The 20566-nt window shown below is 37.3% G+C and overlaps 1 protein-coding gene across 1 annotated transcript in view; it reads left to right on the forward strand.

Annotated features, from left to right (window-relative positions):
* syt6a (synaptotagmin VIa) overlaps nt 1–16384 on the forward strand; it is a 103066-nt gene extending 86682 nt beyond the window's left edge. The window contains exons 5-10 of the mRNA XM_063015044.1: nt 569–953; nt 3647–4217; nt 8098–8218; nt 11578–11749; nt 14851–15001; nt 15788–16384. Coding sequence (XP_062871114.1) covers nt 569–953; nt 3647–4217; nt 8098–8218; nt 11578–11749; nt 14851–15001; nt 15788–15859 — 1472 coding nt within the window. The 3' untranslated portion in view covers nt 15860–16384. The remainder of the gene's footprint in view (nt 1–568; nt 954–3646; nt 4218–8097; nt 8219–11577; nt 11750–14850; nt 15002–15787) is intronic.
* Nucleotides 16385–20566: the final 4182 nt, after the last annotated feature.

The raw sequence follows: 20566 nt of genomic DNA on the forward strand, positions 1-20566 counted from the left end.
TAAGCATAAATTTAAAAAAAGTGCTTGTGGTAGGTTTTGAACACTGCACGCCACTCTTGAACATTATGTGATAAACTAGGTAACTGTAATTTGTGGACACATGGTGGTGTTATAGAACACAAAAAAATGATTTTCTATAAATGGTATGTACATAAGAACAGGTCAATCACAAACGTTGTATTACTTTAAAGGCTATTTGCACTAATGTGGCACAGTGGTTTATTACGCTAGTCCACCTCCACTGTGATCCCGGTTCTAAACCACAAATGTGTTTTATTATGCACGTCCCCCTTAATTTGAATAGTCTTAGTTTCTCACTACATGCGTTTTGTGCTATTTGTATATTGTAAGATACAGTATTGTTTTTGTGTATTTCCTAATTTTAATAGCGTGTCCTAGTTTTTACTATAATGTTATTTAATTTTAAATGAAATACTGTCCAACTTTAAAACACATAACAACCCTGTTATTGTATAATAACTGAACTAACTGAACATTCTGTGTATGTATCTGTTTGTCTCACTGTTTGTGCCATCTGTTTGTCCACTCCCTCCCTGCCTATCCTTAGACAAAACTGTTGGCATACCCATTGGTGTTCTGGTGACGTGTGGACTGGCACTGCTCCTGCTGGTGGCATTAGCATCTTGGAAACTGTGCTGGGTACCTTGGCGCAACAAGGCTGTCGCATCATCCAGTTCTGTTGCCCTGACCCCAGACAGCTACCTGTCCCTGCAGCCGCTTTCACGCGTGCCCAGCCCCCAGCAGCCCCTGGTTGGCATAGCCATGGAGAAAGTGAAGGAGTCGTTGGCCCCAATGGGCTTCCTGGAGGCAGCTATGAAGATCAGCCACACATCGCCTGACATCCCGGCTGAGGTACAGCTGTCCATGAGGGAGCACTTCTTGCGACGTACACGCATACAGAGACAGACCACTGAGCCCACCTCGTCCACCAGGTGACACACTCACACGCCAAATGCTGGGTAAAAAAAATGAATTAAGGAATTTCAGGCAACCCTCTTAATAAAGTGTCAGAACTTAATCTAATTACTGGGCATTAAACTTATTATACAGGTCAAGAGTTGTCATTGGGAACTCCAGGGCGTAATAAATTATCTCCCCAAACCTTGTGCTAACACTCAACAAGCTCCTTTTGGAAGCTAACTGAGAATCTAAAAAAACTATTCACTGCCTACAAAGCAGGGGAAAGCTATAAAAAGATCAAAATGCTTCCAGCTTGCAATTTCCACTGCCTGAAATGTCATTAAGAAATGCCAATCAAGAGCCACTGGGAATGTCAAGTACTGGGAGACCAAGAGAAACTATATATGCTGGCCATATATAACCCCCTATAGGACCTACAGGGAGGTTTAACTAACACAGAAGTGGTGGTGCACCACTCTGCTCTGCTCAGTTATATCGAAATATCTTCAGAAACCTGAACGTAATTGATTAAATTATGTATCTAATAGAAAGAACATGTTACCAGCTATTGTGTGTAATCTTACACATGATGCGCATGCAGGATGTCTCAGATGAGTCTTTGTACCTCTTAATAAAAACACAATATTCAAAATGGAAAAATACCTTTTTAATGTATTTCAAAATTAAGATGAGTATATTTATATAATCATTCTTTAATTTACAAAGGTAAACTGTCATATCGTGTATTCATTACATGTAAAGTATCATGAATATTTTATTAATAACTGCTTCATGAATTTTTCATTAATAACTGCTTCATCAGGGCATCATGCAGCTAACTCAGTTAAACCTTTGGTCAAATTAGAACAGCCAATTTACCAATTCAGAATAAGCCCCAAACGCTCTAACCACCATATGCACAAGTTAAGAAAGCAAATCGACACACCACTTTGACATTTAGCTCACCATGATAATAGCCATAGCAGCTGACATGGCGTTAAGAATTTAAAAAACAAATATAAGCCCAGATCCCCATTCTAGAATGCTATGTGACGCCCATACTACCTGCTGGCCACTGTCCTACCTTATATTTATTTTTTTCTTATTATTATTATTATTATTATTGTTGTTATTATTATTAGTCATAGATTACACTATCCCACCAACCATTAGATATGGGTTAGAATCTCAGCCGTGCTATAGGCTATACACAGACATGATTAGCTGTCTATAAGTGAGTGGGGGGTGGGAACATGGGTTGTCGGATGACCAAAGCCCTGTGGTGTGTTGGTGTCCTGTCCTGGGTATTTCCAGAGCAAACAGACCTGCCAAGATCCGGACCAGAATAAAGCGGATGATGAAGTGAAATGAAATTGTTGTTGTAACAATAATCATTAAACACGGCTGATTAAGATATTAATGATGGTATTATATTACAAAAATAATATTTTCATAATGCATTATTTTCTCGGTCTGACACTTTTTATATTTACTTGTTTATATTTCAACAAGCAAATGAGGTCAAAAGTTAGAATAGATATTGATATTGAATACCTGGAAAATTCAGAGAATAAATTAGGAATACATTTGCACACAAATGCTGCTCATTTAGGGTCTAATTAGCAAGACTGTATTATGTGACTCATTAGGGAATGTTACATAACTGTGTTAATGTCAATGAAAAGGTCTGTGAAGACTTTAACAGTCTGAAATCCTGATGAATTTGGTAAATGGGCCTTCAAATACACATAAGTACAAAATATACATACATTCAGTATCTTCAGGTGCAAAATAGTTATGCTGATAATATTCTAAACCATAAATGCAACATGAAATGAAACCTCTAAATGTCTTTTATTGCCGAAATTGTCTTCAGATCATTTCCTGTCTTACACTTCATTCTCACTGGCAGTGCTGTGTGCAGTCAAGCTGCAACAGGATTGCACCTTTCCCAATCTGTTTTAATTGTATATAATTGATGGTTTACACCTGCTAGCTAGTGGTGTGCCTAACACACATGAGCTTAATAAAGGGTTGTCTAGACTTTTGGCCATTTAGTGTGTAATTAATAATAAATGTCATCAAGCAACATGTGTTACAGTAGCTTAAAATTTGTGACCTGCCCAATCATGCATGTTTTTTTCTATTATACAAGCCAAAAGCTAACCATAAAAACAAGGCTATTCACTGCATTTAACAGTCTGGCTTGTATTTTTAAAAACATGTTTAATTAAGCAACACAACTTAAAAGAGAATCTGATGTTCACTACAGCAAACAATCTTGTGCTCTATTACTTTTGTACAAAATGTTTGTGAAGTAAAGAAAATTACAAAAAGTGGTTTTTAATTTTCAGAAGCAGCTTGAAAACGTACAAAAATTTAAAATTTAGAGCATGCAGGTGACTACAACAAAGACAACACAACACAATAAGCAACACTTAATGAGGCGCAGAGACTGCCAATTAAAGAAACCAGCACTGGAAGTCATGCCCTCTGCTGGTGCATAATGGCATGGCAGGTGGGCATGATACTATAACCCATAACCCTGATCTATATGGCAAGTGAGTCTGTTACAAAACTTCAAGCATTACTATCGCCTGGGTAGAACTGAACCCTAGTATTCCAAACTAAATACTTATTACTATTTTAATCTTGCAAACCACAAAACAGGATTTTCTGCCTCAATGTTAAGAAATCTTATAGGTACCTTTTAATCTGATTACAGGCACAGCTCCTTCAAACGTCACCTGCCACGTCAGATGCAGGTGGGCAGTCTGGATCTAGGAGATGACTATGTGGATGTGGATGCTGATGTGGATGAGAAGCCCACGAGCATTGGCCGCATCAAGCCCGAGCTATACAAACAGAGCACACTAGAAAGTGAGGGGTCAGCCAAGAACAGCAGCGCCAAGACCTGTGGTAAGATCAACTTCTCGCTGCGATATGACTATGAGAATGAGACACTGCTGGTTCACGTCATCAAAGCCTTCGATCTGCCAGCCAAAGACCTCTGTGGAAGCTCTGACCCCTACGTCAAGATCTACCTGCTGCCTGACCGCAAGAAATTCCAGACGCGAGTCCATCGCAAGATGCTGAACCCCACGTTCGATGAAAGCTTCCAGTTCCCGGTGCCCTATGATGAACTGCATGCCAGGAAGCTCCATCTCAGTGTGTTTGATTTCGACCGCTTCTCCAGACATGACATGATCGGCGAGGTTGAGATGGATAACCTGTTTGAGACGTCTGATCTCTCCCGGGAGACGTCTATCTGGAAGGACATTCAGTACTCCACCTCTGTAAGATTTCTTGTTCTGTTCATATATATTCAGTGTTTTATACTAGTAATATATAAAGCCAGACATGATCTCAAACCTGCATGGCTCATAGCACAAACACGGCCTTTTAATCTGAAACCAGAAAACGTACTGATGTTGTTCAACAAAGTAAACATGCTTTGTTAAAACTGTTAAAAAAACTCATTGACATTCAACAGTGCATGTAAAACAGAGATGTCAGACTGGGTCAGGTAGTGGACAATAAATCAAATTCAGGTATGTTAAATCTATAGACGTTTGCCCAGCATTAAACTCTTGATTTCTACAGGGACACAAGCCTAGTTGATCAAACATTGTTCTCAGTGATTTATCCTAATTGTGCTATCTCAGGTATTTCTAAAGGTATCATGAAAAAATACAAAACACTTATAATGTCTCAAACTCTTGTTTTTTGTTTGTTTTTAAGAAAATTAAGTTCCTCTTCATACACCCTATAATAATTGGATTTTTAAAGCCAACACATGCAGCATAGTAAAGATTGTGCACATTTTAATGTTTTTTTTTTTTAATAGTAAATCTTCAGAACAAGTCGTAGTAATGGGTGATGCCTAAATCAAGAACAAGCAGAATGAGAGTAAACAGGGAAACAAGTCAAACAAAAGGGAATCCATTACGGTGGTGCTAATAGTCCTGCCGGGAAACAAAAATCAGCTACTTTAAAAACAATTATGGAGAAGCAGTTATGCAGAAAATTTAAAGAGACAACCTGCTGAAAAAGGCTGGAATCAGACCGTTCTGCAATGGCTTCATGTTCATTAAAGTGGCTGCTTCATCGTGAATCAGTTCACTGACATGTTAGATGTTAAAAGTTGATGACATTCTGGCCTGTGGGAATGCTTAAAGATTATTTAGCTTCCTTGTTCTGCATTTAGGGCATTGTCTGTCAACTCTGACAAACAAAACAACAGCAACACAACACATCCTGTCAGTTTCTATTATATATATTAGCAAAGACAGTGCCAACAGTGCTTACTAAGAAAATGTAACACTGAGTCCTGCTCAGGTCTAAAAATGCTTGTATTCATGGCTGTAGGCTGAATACAATATTATGGATGCGTTAATTAACATAACAATACAATAAAATGCATTTAAAGAGTCTTTAAAAAACCTGAATGTCATGTAAATCTAGGAGGAGCCAAGCCACTGGGCTTTTGTTGTCATATTTTGTGCTTTGTGATTAATGCACTGCACTGCTTAATTTTCAGTGGGAGACAATTCTGATCTTAGGCAAGCCAGTCTAGCACTTACACTCTCTGATTACATTGCTATGCTGTACCACATGCCACAAGACATGCCATATGTCCAAAAGGCAATATTTTCTCTTCTTTTACCATTACTGGTGTTCTCCTAGTTATGCAAAATTTTAAATTTCCAACTTTGTGGTTGAATTTTGGGAAAGGTTCTGTTCCAGCATAACTCTTTCCTGTGTGCAAAGCAAGCTTGGTGTGGAGAAATTCCAGTGGCCTTTACAAAGCTCTCACGTTGACAGCCTTGAACACTTTGGACTGAATTAGAATGTCATGTGTAGGCCAGGTCTTTTCTTTTAACATTGCCTGATCTTACGAAGCTGGAAATCATTGTGGTGTGAGTGGTAACTGGATCACGCCACACTGATTTACTAGAGTAAATTAAACCACAATGTTCAGTCCAGTGTTATACAGACATATATTTCAACATAGAGAGATCAGTGCTGGTTTAAAAAATATGTGACAGGTCTATTTTTTGCAATTTTTTTGCAATTAGTAATTTTTGCATTTATGCTATATTTATGCATATCTTCAAGAACAAGTACCCACTTTGTTACTTTGTTCCTGAATATGTTATTAGATATCAAGCAGCTTTAAACAGCAGTGGACATTAGTGTTCTACAAATCACCTTAGAGTGCAGACAGACATTAAACCCCAGCAGGAGTCGAGTCAGAGGCTCTGTCCTTCCTTGAGCAGCTTAGCTGCCTCATTTAAAGTGATTAAAGTTTTCGACCAGTCTTAATGCTCTAGACAGGATGAGTCTGTCACTTTGCCAGATAACTGCTCTTCCTCTTCCTGTCAGGCGCTTAGCATCTTACGGTGGGTTGGCTTGTTCTCTAAACTTATCGCTGTCATGCAGGTCGTTACTTCCATTTCTTGTTTATCCAACCCTTACTGAAATTATGGCTATGGCCTAAAAGGACAAAGGTCTGAGACATTCAGCGGTATCAGTGTGTAATTAGCATCCAGCTGGGGTGGCTAGGTTGGCGTCTTTTCTTTGAGAGGTAGAGGAACTAATTGGCTGTGGTGGCAGTATCTGTCTAAATAGCCCAGCACTCAGACCTCAGCGCTGACTCATAGGCTTATTAAAGTAAACTCAGCCATCGCACAGCTACAGCCGATTCTCACTTAAAAGCGTTTCCTAGAGCCAATCATCTGACCCAAGCCACATATGTAGCTCTTGTCATGTCTGATCTTTTGAAAGTAAGCCTTGTCCAGTAACAAACACAAAAACAAGTGTCATTCTGTCTCACCATCTGCAGTGCTTTGATGGAAATGAGACTATAAAATTTATGTCTTGGCAAACTTCCAAGTATTTTGCCTTTTTACCTTCCTAAGAATTGGTTTAGAAATGGCGTTTGTTCTTTAAGACCATGACTAAGTAGCCTTTTTTTCTCACCTTAGATTTGCTGATTAGAGTTGCTCACTCTTTGTTTCACACATTCTGTATTTGTGCAGAAGTTGCTGTTCTGCCTGACAGTGAACAAAGTTTTATGTATAGGTCTTTTGATGATGTGATCAATTTTGGTCTGCTTTACTGTAGATCTATCTATCTATCTATCTATCTATCTATCTATCTATCTATCTATCTATCTATCTATCTATCTATCTATCTATCTATCTATCTATCTATCTATCTATCTATCTATCTATCTATCTATCTATCTATCTATCTATCTATCTATCTCCATTTTTACATTGTCACAATGCTACTTAGTAGGAAGCCTTCCAATAGTTGAACAATGGCTACAAATGTATTACCTTAAATGAGCTTTAGCTGAGTAGATCAAATACAGTTTTAGTGCAATAAAAAATTTTGCCTGAAAATTTGCTACAATGAAAAGGATAAGGTTGTACAAAAAATTGAATTTTTAAACACTGTTTAACCTTACTGTTCTCTTTATTAGGAACACTCATCATTGGTGCACATTTAGAGACTAGAGCTGGTAACTCTTTAATGCAGAAGTGTTCGTTCCACAGTGTGTTGTGACTTATCACCTCATTACTAGTAGTGTCTTCTGGCATCAATAATTCCACCCAACAAACTGTATGCCGGTTTATGGCTTGTCCCCCCTTGGACCTATTGGTTTGTACTTGCTGTTGTGGCACTTGCTTTTTCGTATTTACTCAAACAAGTAATCTGGAAAAAACAATTTAACCCTTATTTCTCAGATTTTTATGCTGATCGTATCTGCTACATTTAACACCTATACTATGAGCAACTATCATCAGCCCAATATTTAAAATAACCCTGACTATGAGCTGTGCAACTGTTATGAAATATGCATCTCCATGGACCTTTTAGGGGGTGATTTTAATGTTTTGGCTGACTAGTGACTACTCATATACTGGGCGGACAACAAGCAACAACTGGGCACATAACAACAAGCAACATTTCTTAAAGTGTGTACAGTAAATGCCTTTTTGGACTATTTGTCAGCTTATGCTTGTCTTTGGTCTGTAATTAAGTGTGTATATAAATGTAAAGTAAATCAGTTCTTCTATGTTTCGTATTCATGTACTGTTTTCACCACTTGTGGCAGTGATACACGTGCACTGACACTCTGTGGTTGTGTGTTTATGTGTGAGACAGGAGAGTGTGGACCTTGGGGAGGTCATGTTCTCTCTCTGCTACCTGCCAACTGCTGGAAGACTTACGATGACTGTTATCAAGTGCAGAAATCTCAAGGCAATGGACATCACCGGATATTCAGGTACTTTAATTCATACCGGCTCATATTTCGACCTTAATAATTATTCATGAACGTTTTATCAATGAATCCAAAGTTTTACTATGCGACAGTGGAAGTGTGTTTTCTGTGAGGCTTATTCACATTACAGAAATGGCTGAGATTTCATTTCATGGGTAAAATGTACTGGATCTATTACTAACAGTGTCAAAAAACAACATGCTGGTGTGTGGCGTTTTATTTTTTTGTACAATAAAATACAGTTATAATGGTAGATTTAAATGTATAATTTGCACATAAAAATAAATAAATGTCTGTGAGTGTTGCACTGTTGAGTCTCTTTCTTCTTTATAATATTTAGGGAGTTTCTACTGTTGCCCCTTGCTTGCTCATTAGGGAGTTTTGGTCCTGGGATATGTTCATTTGTTGTCCATTGAATAAAATGGTATACAAACAATTAATTTAACCTCTGTTTCAGAATGGCACTAAACCCATGACAACGCAGAAAAGAATGAAGCAGTTAAAGAAAATAAATTATTTAGTTAAAAAAATACTGCTTGGGAATTGAGCCTCATTCATACTAGTTCTGGGAGTGAACTCAAACATCAAAGAAAGGTGAGATAAACAGAAACCAAAAGTCTGGCAAGTCAGTCCAATCAGGTGTATAATACTTGTTTCTAGTTTTCACCCAGGGTTTGACTCCCCGTATGGGAATTCTTCTTGGGACAGTGGTAGCTGATTGGGTTACCAGTCAGAAGGTTGTGGGTTCAAATCCCAGTTCTGCCATTCTCTGTTGGGCCTTTAACCCTATCAGCTCCAGGGGTGCTGTACGATGGCTGCCTCTGCACTCTGACCCCAGCTTCCAAACAGCTGTGATATGCAAAAAACATTTATATTTAATATACATTATTATTATTTTATATTAATATTTATTATTATTATTATTATTATTATTATTATTATTATTAGTCACTGCAGATTTGTCAGGTGCACAGTCATGCTGTAATTACCAGTTCACATCCCAAAGGTGCTTTATTGAATTCAGAACTGTTGACTGGGAAGACCATTGAAATCCAATAAACTCAGTTGTCATGTTCATTGACCCGGTGCATTATCATGTTACAATGACCACTTTTAGATCCAGAATTATGACTTTAAAAGGATGCACATGCTTAACAACAACAATACATAGCTAGACTGTGACATTTAAATGATGGTTGGTTAGTATTTGGGGGCCAAACTGTGGACAGAAGGTTCACTGGGTTCATAGATACATGCTGTTTATGTAAAATTTTCCAGGTTTGGTGAGCTTATGCCCACTATAGCTTTAGATTCATGTGCATGGCTTACATACCTGGAGTTTGATGTGGTCTTTTGCTTTTGTTGTTTTGTATTTTAAAATGGATTTCCGCTTACCAAAATATTAAAGACTGGTCTATCTGGTTGATCTCTCTTAACAACAAAGCACTTTCACCCACAGAATTGCTGCCCCCTGGACGTTAATTCAGTGTAAAATCCCAGGATATCAGCAGTTTGGACATACTAAAAGTCACTCAGCTTACACAGCCTTACCTGAAGCTCTTGACTCGTGTCTGTAATGTTATGCTTTGCCTTGCTACCACAAAATTGGCCGATTGGAAAGTTACATGAATGTGCAGGTGTAAAAGTTGCTTAAAGTAGCCATTCATAAAATTTTTACGAGTATGTTTCATATTCTAAACTGTATTATTTAATACAGCAACCCTTGTTTTTACTTCAGTAACCTATTCTCTCCATGCTGTAATGTAAACCCCCAAGATGTACATTTAAAAAATGTGTTTCAGAATAGCGTCTGTTTTTTATTGACGTTATTTAAACAGTGCAAAATCTATTCAGTTATTTTATCACATCCTTACCAAGTCATGTCTTATGAGCAAATATGAATTGACATTTAAAATGAGCTCAAAGCGATAAGTATAATAACTGAACATCTCATTATATCAAGATTTAAAATGGCACTAACATTTAGGAAGGAACACAGTTCTCGTCTGAAAAATAAATGCTTCCCATCACTGGCAAATTGAATTCACATGCAGTAAACCTGGGCTATTTAAATATGCTTGAGGCACATTTGGCTCAATTGTCCCTATCCAATTTGTTCCATTGGGGTTGGTGTAGTTGTGCCAGACTAAAGTACAGAAATAATAAATCACACAAATCTCCATCGGGGACTGGTAGAACTGGAAATCAGTATGCAGTGTTGAACATGTAGTGTACAGCACTCAATCCCTGTGGCTCTTTCTGAATACTAAGTGTGTTCAACGGCAACAAATGCTCTCAGTGGTCTAAGATTATTAGCAAATCAAGTGTAAGTACTGTGATATAAATATCTGCTTGCTGTGCTAAAATAGATTACATGATCATACATGTACATCACACATTTATATGTGCTTGTAACTCTAATTTTAAACTGTTAGCATGAATGTAAATTTGGGCCCTTCGTTGTTGCATTTTCCATTCTTCTGGGAAGGTTTTTCAGTTGATTCATCTACTGTGGAGCCAAACGAACCTTAGTGAGGCTGAAAGATTAAGCATGGCTATCTAATTGCATTCCACTTCATCCCAAATGTGCTGGATGCAGTTTTGGGCTTTGGGCAGGGCAATTACATTTTTAATTACCTTTTTCAGGCAAGCGCCTCCACCAATCTGTAACTACACTGGAATTTTCCCCTTAATATTACGGTATGCTAGGACATCAAAATGACCCAAACTATTCAAAACAGACCCAGTTAATAATCAATCCTACTTCATCATAGTTTGCCGTTGGTACTAAGCTTTCAATCAGGTAGTGTTTACCTGGTAATAGAAAAGCCCAGACTAATTGGTCAGACAGCCAAATAGTGATGTGTCAGAAATCTGTCAATCAGTGTGCTTTACACTACACCCACCTCCTGATGTTGTACACAGTGATCTCAGGCTTGACTATTCGGCTTCAGAAACTAGAAAATTGTCTGACCCCCAAGACCCTCATGCAACAGCTTTTCCCTCCAGCTATGAACCATGACCCTGCTGCCACAGCTAAACAACATTAAAAATAGGTGTTACTGAAGGCAGTTCAGACATTTGTTAATGCATGGAATGTATTTATGTAGAACGTTATCTCGTAGGCAGGACATAGGATGAATAAAATCAGTATTTTGCTGAAGCAGAGAGATTTTCAGACCTCTGCCAAAAACCTAAATAATGACAGAATTTATCGAGCCTTTCTAATTTATGTTCCTCTAATTAGAAAGGGTATCCACATATGTTTGATTATGAATCATTGTATATAACATGTAGCTTAGCTTTAGTAAGTCATTCATTTTTTAAATGAACACAGACTGGATTCATGTTTGTTCACACAGATCCTTATGTGAAAGTGTCTCTGATTTGCGATGGAAAACGTTTGAAAAAGAAGAAGACGACAATCAAAAAGAACACACTCAACCCCACCTACAATGAAGCCATCATCTTTGACATCCCACCAGAGAACATGGACCAAGTCAGCCTGCACATCTCTGTCATGGACTACGACTTGTATGTAAATTCTAGTAGACCCATTTTAGGGAAGTGGCGGGGTGGGGGGTGGTTCTGGGTTTTGCCTGTGTTAATTTGCCTGCTCATTGGTTTATACCACTATCGTTTATCAGATAGATTTGATTTGGGCATAACTGTAGGATGTAGAATACCAGTAATATCTAGCTTATTATCTAGGAATTTTGCAGGTTTTTTCAGGCTAAGCTGTTTTTACACCTCCAGAAATATAAACAAGCTGTATTGATTGTTTTAAAATTGCTCCTAGTAAATGTGTGAGTGTGTTTTGCACTGCTTTGCAATGGATTGGGGCACTGTCCAGTGTGTGTTCCTGATTAGTGGTCAGTGTTTTAAGGTGGTGCCAGAAATGATTGGACAAAAACATTTCTGATCATTGTGTCTTTATGCCCAAAACACTATTGAAACACTATTGAACACAATTTGATGGTACGGCACCACTAAGTGGCACAAATGAAGATGTTTGCCAACTTTCTACCAAGTGAAAAGCAAGGTTCATTGCTCATCTGGCAATTATTATTAATACAGCAGGACATCTCATTCAACATAAATGAATCAGACTAACAAACTGCTTGAACTTCTGCGTTTAGAAGGTAACCACAAGCTGATGTAACGTGCAGAATGTGACTTGACATTATATAGTCATATATAATTCACACATACACAGATCAGCCATAACATTAAAACCACCTCCTTCACACTCTACACTCACTGTCCATTTTATCAGCTCCACTTACCATATAGATTCACTTTGTAGTTCTACAATTACTGACTGTAGTCCATCTATTTCTCTACATACTTTTTAGCCTGCTTTCACCCTGTTCTTCAATGGTCAGGACCCCCACAGGACCACCACAGAGCAGGTATCATTTAGGTGGTGGATCATTCTCAGCTCTGCAGTGACACGGTGGTGGTGTGTTAGTGTGTGTTGTGCTGGTATGAGTGGATAAGACACAGCAATGCTAATGGAGTTTTTAAATACCGTGTCCACTCACTGTCACCTCTGTTAAACACTCCTACCTAGTTGGTCCACCTTGTAGATGTAAAGTCAGAGACGATCGCTCATCCATTGCTGCTGTTTGAGTTTTTCATCTTCAAGACCTTCATCAGTGGTCACAGGACGCTGCCTACGGGGTGCTGTTGGCTGGATATTTTTGGTTGGTGGACTATTCTCAGTCCAGCAGTGACAGTAAGATGTTTAAAAACTCCAGCAGCGTATGATCCACCACCCAAATAATACCTACTCTGTAGTGGTCCTGGGAGAGTCCTGACCATTGAAGAACAGCATGTACGGGGGCTAACAAAGCATGCAGAGAAACAGATGGACTACAGTCAGTAATTGTAGAACTACAAAGTGCTCCTATATGATAAGTGGAGCTGATAAAATGGACAATGTGTGTAGAAACAAGGAGGTGGTTAGAATGTTATGGCTGATTGGTGTATTTACAATATTGATGGTGTAAAACATAAAATATCACCTCCCTGTGCTGTGTGTGACTACACACAGGTAAAAGTCAGTTAACAAATCACTGCTCCCTTTTTTTATGTGCATTTTATGAACTCTTCCAACTTTTTGAAAGTGGAATCGTCCAGTGGTGTCACAAAGTCCAGACAGGCTAGATTGCGTCTGCGTTTACACTGAGTGCTCAGTAAGGACCTCCTGATGTAGTATGTGTTATAAATCCTCCCTTTAGTGTATTCAGTGCTTTGTCATGCATAGTCTTAACATGCGCTGTGACCTTTCATTTTGTTCTGCTCAGAAGCGATTATGTCTCTACTCAGCCGGAGGCTCTCAAACTCTCGGAGTGAGCGGGAGAGGAAAACACAGGGTGAAAGAAACTGAGAGACGAAAAGAAAGACAGACAGACAGACAGAAAGAGAGAGAGACAGAGAGACAGAGAGAGAGAGAGAGATGTTTTAATAAACACATACTGAAATCGTGAGGAAAAGGTTAGGAGTCTGAAAGCGGAATACAAAACAAGCTCAGGACCAACAAGAACAAGAAGAACATGGAGGATTTGTTTTATCTAGTCAAGTTTTGAGACGAATTTGAATTCATCCGGAACAGTTTGACATGAAACATTGAAGCATCTTACAATTACATGCATTTTATTGCTTTTGTATTTCAATCTACTTTGACCAGATTCCAATTATTCCATTAAACAAAATGTATTTTATATACATTTACAAATGTAGTTTATTTTTCTTTATGCATTTTCTCCCCTTTTTTTCATGACTTTTAGCACGTCTAATTGCTCAATTGCACCATGCTTCCTCTTCACTAATGCCGACCCCTGCTCCGATTTGAGGAGAACAAAGCTAACCCACGCCCCCTCCGACACATGGGCAGCAGCCGTATGCATTTTATCACCTACACTAGACGAGACTGCGGATCAGCTCTGTGTACGGAGAGACACACACTGATCACTCTTTCCCCGCCTCTGTGCAGGCGCCATCAACCAACTAGCAGAGGTCGTAGATGCATCAGTTATGAGAGAGTCTCTATTTGGCTTAATGTTCATGTGTCCACTCAGCCCAGACGGCAGGCAAAGACTCGATACGATGTATTCGAGATCCCAGCTCTGGTGTGCCAGCGTGTTTTTTACCGCTGCACCACCTGAGCGGCTGTATCTGATAGTTTTGTAGTATTTTATGAATTACATTAAATAAATTATTTGCCTTTATCTTTTATCAACATATTTTAGTTCCAGCATGATTGTGCACATGCACACAAAGTGAGGTCCATAAAGACCCAGTTCGACACGTTTGGTGTGGAGGAAATTCAGTATCCTGCACAGAGTCCCAATATTAACCCCATTGAACATCTTGAAATGGAACGCTGATTGCAAGACAGGCAATTTTAGTTTAACTATAATTTCTAAACTCATCAACACAAAATCTAGTGAAAAGCCTTCTCACGAGGGCTGACTGAAATCAAACCTGGCTATTTTTATGGTAAAAGGGTTAGTTGAGTAATTAAGTTTTGAATGATTACTTCCTGGTATTTGATGGATGAAACATGTGCCCAACCCTTTTATGTAAAAAAAAAAAGTCTTGTTGCAAATTATATGTATTTCATCCGTTAGGGTGGGTCATAATGAGATCATTGGTGTGAACCGTGTTGGGTGTGGAGCTGAGGGTTTGGGAAGAGACCACTGGAATGAGATGCTGGCATATCCACGCAAACCCATCGCACACTGGCACCCACTGTTTGAGCCCAAGAAATCAGAAAAAGAGGTTAGTTGCTTTTTAATCTTCTTAGTGGAAAAACTCTTGAGAAGCACTGGAGGGTGAAAACATGATTTATCTGGTAAATAAATGGTTGGTAATAATGAATTGAAAAATATTAATTAAACCTTTCCATGCCTGCTGGCAGTCTCAGAATTCTTTGATGATCTTCAAGTCATATTTGATACTTTTCCAAGGCTGGTATGAATAGTTTAAAAGTGAAAAGTATTTATTCTTATTTATATGTAGACACAGTATAATTACTTTTTAAATTGTATTGGTTGATGAGTCACTGCTTTGGTGACTACTCACTCATTCAATCTACGATGGTTCATCCTATTCAACCACTGAACCTTGGCATAAGCTTCTCTTTGAATTACAGTTTGAAAGGAAGGGCAAATTTCAAGGAAACAGTGTAGTGTTTAATCTTCTCTGAAATGAAATTCATACATCAGTTTTATTTAGTTTAAGCAATGCCTCTTATATAAACTCACTCGCCAATTTAACCCTTGTTAAAAAAAAATTTCTAAAGAAATCTTTAGTAATAAAAACTAAATCATGGTCATGTTACATTACTATTTTCTGTGTAAAACACCCAAACATTACGCACTGGCTTCTTGTTAAAAAATTTATATAACTAAAGGAAACTGTAGAACACCTACAAAAGAGTAATGTTGTATTTTTTTATTCTAGTCAGTTCAGTTCTTTATATCAACTATAAATGCTGATCATTTATTTCCACAGTTCTGTTTCTCAAACCTTTGTTGCATTTTTTGTGCATTTTCTCTTTTCCAGTGGAAAACTAGGACGGCTAGTTTTGACAGTCAGGGCTCATGCCCTTCCCCCAGAGCACCCGCCAGCCCTTGAAAGGAACCACATGTGACCCAGAAGGCCAGACTCCCCTTTCCTTCTTACTAGCTGTCTGTGTGCCCAAGATAGAAAACAAGAACATAACAAGGCCAGAACACTGCATCCTGCCGTCTTCAAGTCTTCTTGGTGTCTCCAGGGCTTTCAAACACTGGTCCAATATAAATTTCTGCAGTATTTGTCTAAAATCTCTGGAGCCCGAAACCTGATCTGCAGTCAGTTCTCGGAGCATTGTGCACAGTTATTGCACTCTGAAAAGTTACATCAGAAAGCAGAAAGGTTTTTTCCAAATGAAATATATTTTAGGACTGAGCAGAGTTAAACCTGACCACAGCATTCTCAGAGGAATCACTTCCACAGGTTTAGAAGGGAGGGGCTATTAGATGAACGTGCTACTCTGAGCTTGTTGTTGAGAAAAAGATAAGCTTGTGTTACAGAGCCAAGCGCTGAGCGGTTAGAGCTGAAATGGAAGCTAAAGCATGGCTGACTCATGGAAAAGCACCCCTTCAAAGGATGATGGATTATAGCAATGAGAACTGATTATAGCAGTGGAAAAGACTGGATTTTCAGCTCTTATTTATGAATAAACAACGATGAATTCTTTTTTTGGGAAAATTGAATCAGAAGAAACATAAGAATTGAAATTGTTAAGACTTTCACAAACTGTCACAAAGTTTAATTGATGTCGTAATAACTAATTGTGTATGTTTCTCATTTATTTTACCAAAGCACAATGATCTAAAGTGCTTTCTGTACTGTTAAAGGACTTGTAGGAGTGATGTTATTGTTGGATAATAGAATAGATCAGTATTTATTTATCTGTTAAATAGAAACATATATGTTGGTTTTGTTTTGCTATTGTAGCCTCTCTGTAATAATGAGTTTTATGCTAATATTGTAGTTATATGGTTATTTAAAATGTTAAGTAATTTGTTGTCACACAGAGAACTGTTCAGTTTGTCACATAATGTAGCAGTTATCAGTTTATACAGACAGAGAAGAACAAAACAGTATATGATATGGCAAATTTGGCAAATACAGTTCAATGGTTATATGGCCCCTTCACAATTGTCAACCCTGGTACAGATGAGTAAAAAAATTAGAATGTAGGTTTTGGTAATTTTGCCTAATTTCACACTGAAAAGGTCAGAAAAAACCCTTTTTAAGAAAAATTAAAGGCACTAAATTAAAGGTGGAGCACCGGCCGGACCATTAAAAGACTAACCTATTAAAATGTTCCATGAAATACACTATATGAGCACAAACTAGGCACTAATCTTCTATTTACAACTGCATGTCAACACATTTTTTTCTTTGTTGTATAAGTAACAGTCATTTATCTGAAAAAAAAAACTAATTAAATGAAAATATTAAGAAAGATTGATCTCTTAAAAAAAAAAGTCTAATTAAAAGGATTATTTTTATAATTGAAGAATAAGCACCAAAATCTTTACTTGAATTAATAATTACATATAAAAACATTTATGGCACATAAACTTACATAATTTCTAAAGGGCTGAAATTATGTTTACAAATGATGCTTTAAAAAGTATTTATAACAGAGTCATTCATGCACCGAGTATGTTGAGACTGAAGATCACCAGAGTCATCTGGTCATGCCATGCTATAGCCTTACCAAAGCTCTGGCTTTTAAATTAATCAGAGAATGGACCATTTATAAAAATGATTTTTAAATAATAGATGATTACTTAAAGCAGCACAAAATAAAGCTCCAAAGTCCTTATAGCACTGTCAGATTGTCCAGTAATGGAGAGGTTTACCTTATTCAACACACCTGATTCAGCCCAGTAGCTAATTAGCAAGACCTTCAAGAGTTGTGACCCGACAAGAACTTAGTCAAGTCTAGTAAAAATGTTAAGAAATATTTATATGAATTTAAAATAATTTTTGCCTATAAAATTACAAAATATACAATTATGAAAGTGATAAAGCACAAAGTGTGCAAAACTAATGCTAACACATATCATTAAAGAAAGTTATGTATTTAAGAAAAATCATACAGTGAAATAGTCCATAAACTGAATGCGAGTGAATGTTGTCCAGCGATTGGCTGGCGACTAGTTCAGAGTGTAGTTTTACCTTGTGCACTGTGTAACCCACTGTGAGCCTGACCAAAATCAAATAATTAGTGTGTGCATTTGTTACAGGTGGTCAGGAGTGAGATTTGAGGACCAGTTTTAATTTGTAATTAGTTCACAACAAATTGATAGAAAACCACACTGGCTGCACAGCACCAGGGTCCTGAGTTTAAACCTTGCCTTTAGTCAGAAGAGTTTTACATGCTGCATGTGTTTGTGTGGGTTTCTTCCGGGTTTACTTCCACCAGCCAAAAACATGCCATTAAATGAACTGGATATTTTACATCACACTCATACACAATATACATTTAAAAGTACAAGTAATGTTAATTAAACAAAAACTACAATTACTATCCAAGTGGGAATAATTGAAGTATGAAGTCAAGCACAAAACAAGTCTCCAAAATACCCAAATAGACTGTAAATTCAGTATGTATGTTGTTAACAATATGAGAAAGTTTTTAATAGAATAAGAAGTAAAATCAGTTTGGGGCAGTTAATCGTAATATTAGTAAAAATAAGGCATGATTTGGGAGTGCTTTACATTACTGGTACACTGAGTTATAAAACATTAATAGCAATTCAGGCAGGAAGCAAAATAATCCACCAGCAGTTTACCAAATAAGTGCTCCACATATAAAATATTTATTTATTAGTGCTATAATAACAGTGCAGCACCATTCCACTTGGCTGACGATGGCATTTCACGCTTTTAAAAAATCCATGTTTTATATTTAAGCCTGTCAACTCCAATTGTGTTATTTTCCTTGGGCAGAAATGCAGAGCCAAGCAATTTTCTCAAAAGAACAAGAGCTTATATTAAAATGGAATTATTTTAAAGATTCAACACCATGCTTCCAGTGTAATTATGAATGTATAATTATAAACATGTAATTATTATCTTATAGATATTAATGTCTGACCTTAACAAATGTTTCACCAAAAGAATGAGGCCAATATTACTACAGTAAAATGTGCAATTAAAATGCTACTTGAGTAAAATAAAACCAACCCACTTTTTTAAAGATTAAAGCAGTATGTAATCTTTAAAAAAGTGGGTTGGTTTTATTTTACTCAAGTAGCATTTTAATTTCAGGGTACTTACAATATGCCAAAACACATTCATAAGCACTAAATAATGAATACACAAAGTGAAGTTGAAGGGATATTAGAGATACCTAGGTCGCAAAAGCAATAGGGGATTGAAAATAACTCAGCTGAAAGAAAAACAGGAACATTTTAAAAAACCTAATAATTTATTTGGAAAATAACCAAATATGACTGTTTCTCTGTAAGCTTCATAAATGCTTGTGTAATGTTGTGTAATAATAAATTATACTAGTTAAAGTACATTACTACACATGTCTAATGTCACCTTACATATTATGGCAAATACATTATGACATATACAAATGCTTTATAAAATATTTATGACATACTTGTGAATGTGTTATGAGCACCCAGTACATGTACACTTTAAGTAAAATATTGATTTTACCTCAATGTCATAAGACTGACTGACATAAGCATGTCATAAACATGTTGTTTTAGCCCAGTGATTTTAAAGTGTCACTATAAGTGTTACTAGTGATCTTTATCGAACTGCTGTGATGTTTAATGCCAGTACAATGCACAGTTAGATAGTCCTCTGACATGTTATGACACGTATGTTATATCAAGTTATTTGATTTATGGATTGCTTATAGAAGGTTTCGACTTTAACCATAACATGCATTTTTTATAGCTTCAAAAAAGCTAAAATTGTGACCTCTGGTTACTTAAATATGCCTCCAAATTCCCTCTAGGTTTAATTGAGTGAGTCAATGGGTGAATAAATGATAAATGAGTGGAGTCCTGTCCGGAGTGTAATTCTGCCTAGTTTTTAGTTTTCCATAAAGGTTTCAGACCCACTGCAACCTTGTTCAGAATGAAGCAGTTACTGACGACGAATAATTAAGTAAATTAACTGTTATGTTCACTCATTATAATGTACGATGTCAGCTGTGAAGTCGTTATGGCATGTTTATGTCAGTATTGGGACACAGGGTTTAAGTAAAGTCTTTGGTAATTGTTTTTTTATCTTTTTTTTTGTCCCAGCAAGAGATTTTATAGATACTGATGTCGTTAGAAGCCTAAAGTGATTTACAGTTGCTATCAGAAACATTCAACCCTCCAATTAAAACAACATGATTAAATCATTGAGAACTTAATAACTACCCTTTATAGGCCTCATCTGTAATGTGTTATATAAACACCACCTATAGATTCAAGTGTTTAAGGTGTGTTGCAGCCATGGTGAGAACTAAAGAGCATCACCAATTATGCACCAATGTTGCAATCGACGCTTGACCAAGAAGCACAGTAAGAAAGGGTCAACAAGATTATGGCAGATGGAATTTGGATAGGCCTGCAGATTTGTGGGACACAGTTCTATGAAGAGATGAATCAAAACTGAAACTGTTTAGCCATATGGATAAGTGTTTTTTCTGGCACGATAAAGGTGGGGCTTATGAGCAAAGAGTACTGTCCAACTGGTCAAGCATAGAGGAGGCTCAGTGATGATGTAAGAATGTTCTTCTGCTGCAGGAACTTGATGCCAGTCAATCTT

The sequence above is a fragment of the Trichomycterus rosablanca genome, chromosome 19, assembly GCF_030014385.1.
Source record: "Trichomycterus rosablanca isolate fTriRos1 chromosome 19, fTriRos1.hap1, whole genome shotgun sequence".
NCBI lineage: Eukaryota > Metazoa > Chordata > Actinopteri > Siluriformes > Trichomycteridae > Trichomycterus > Trichomycterus rosablanca.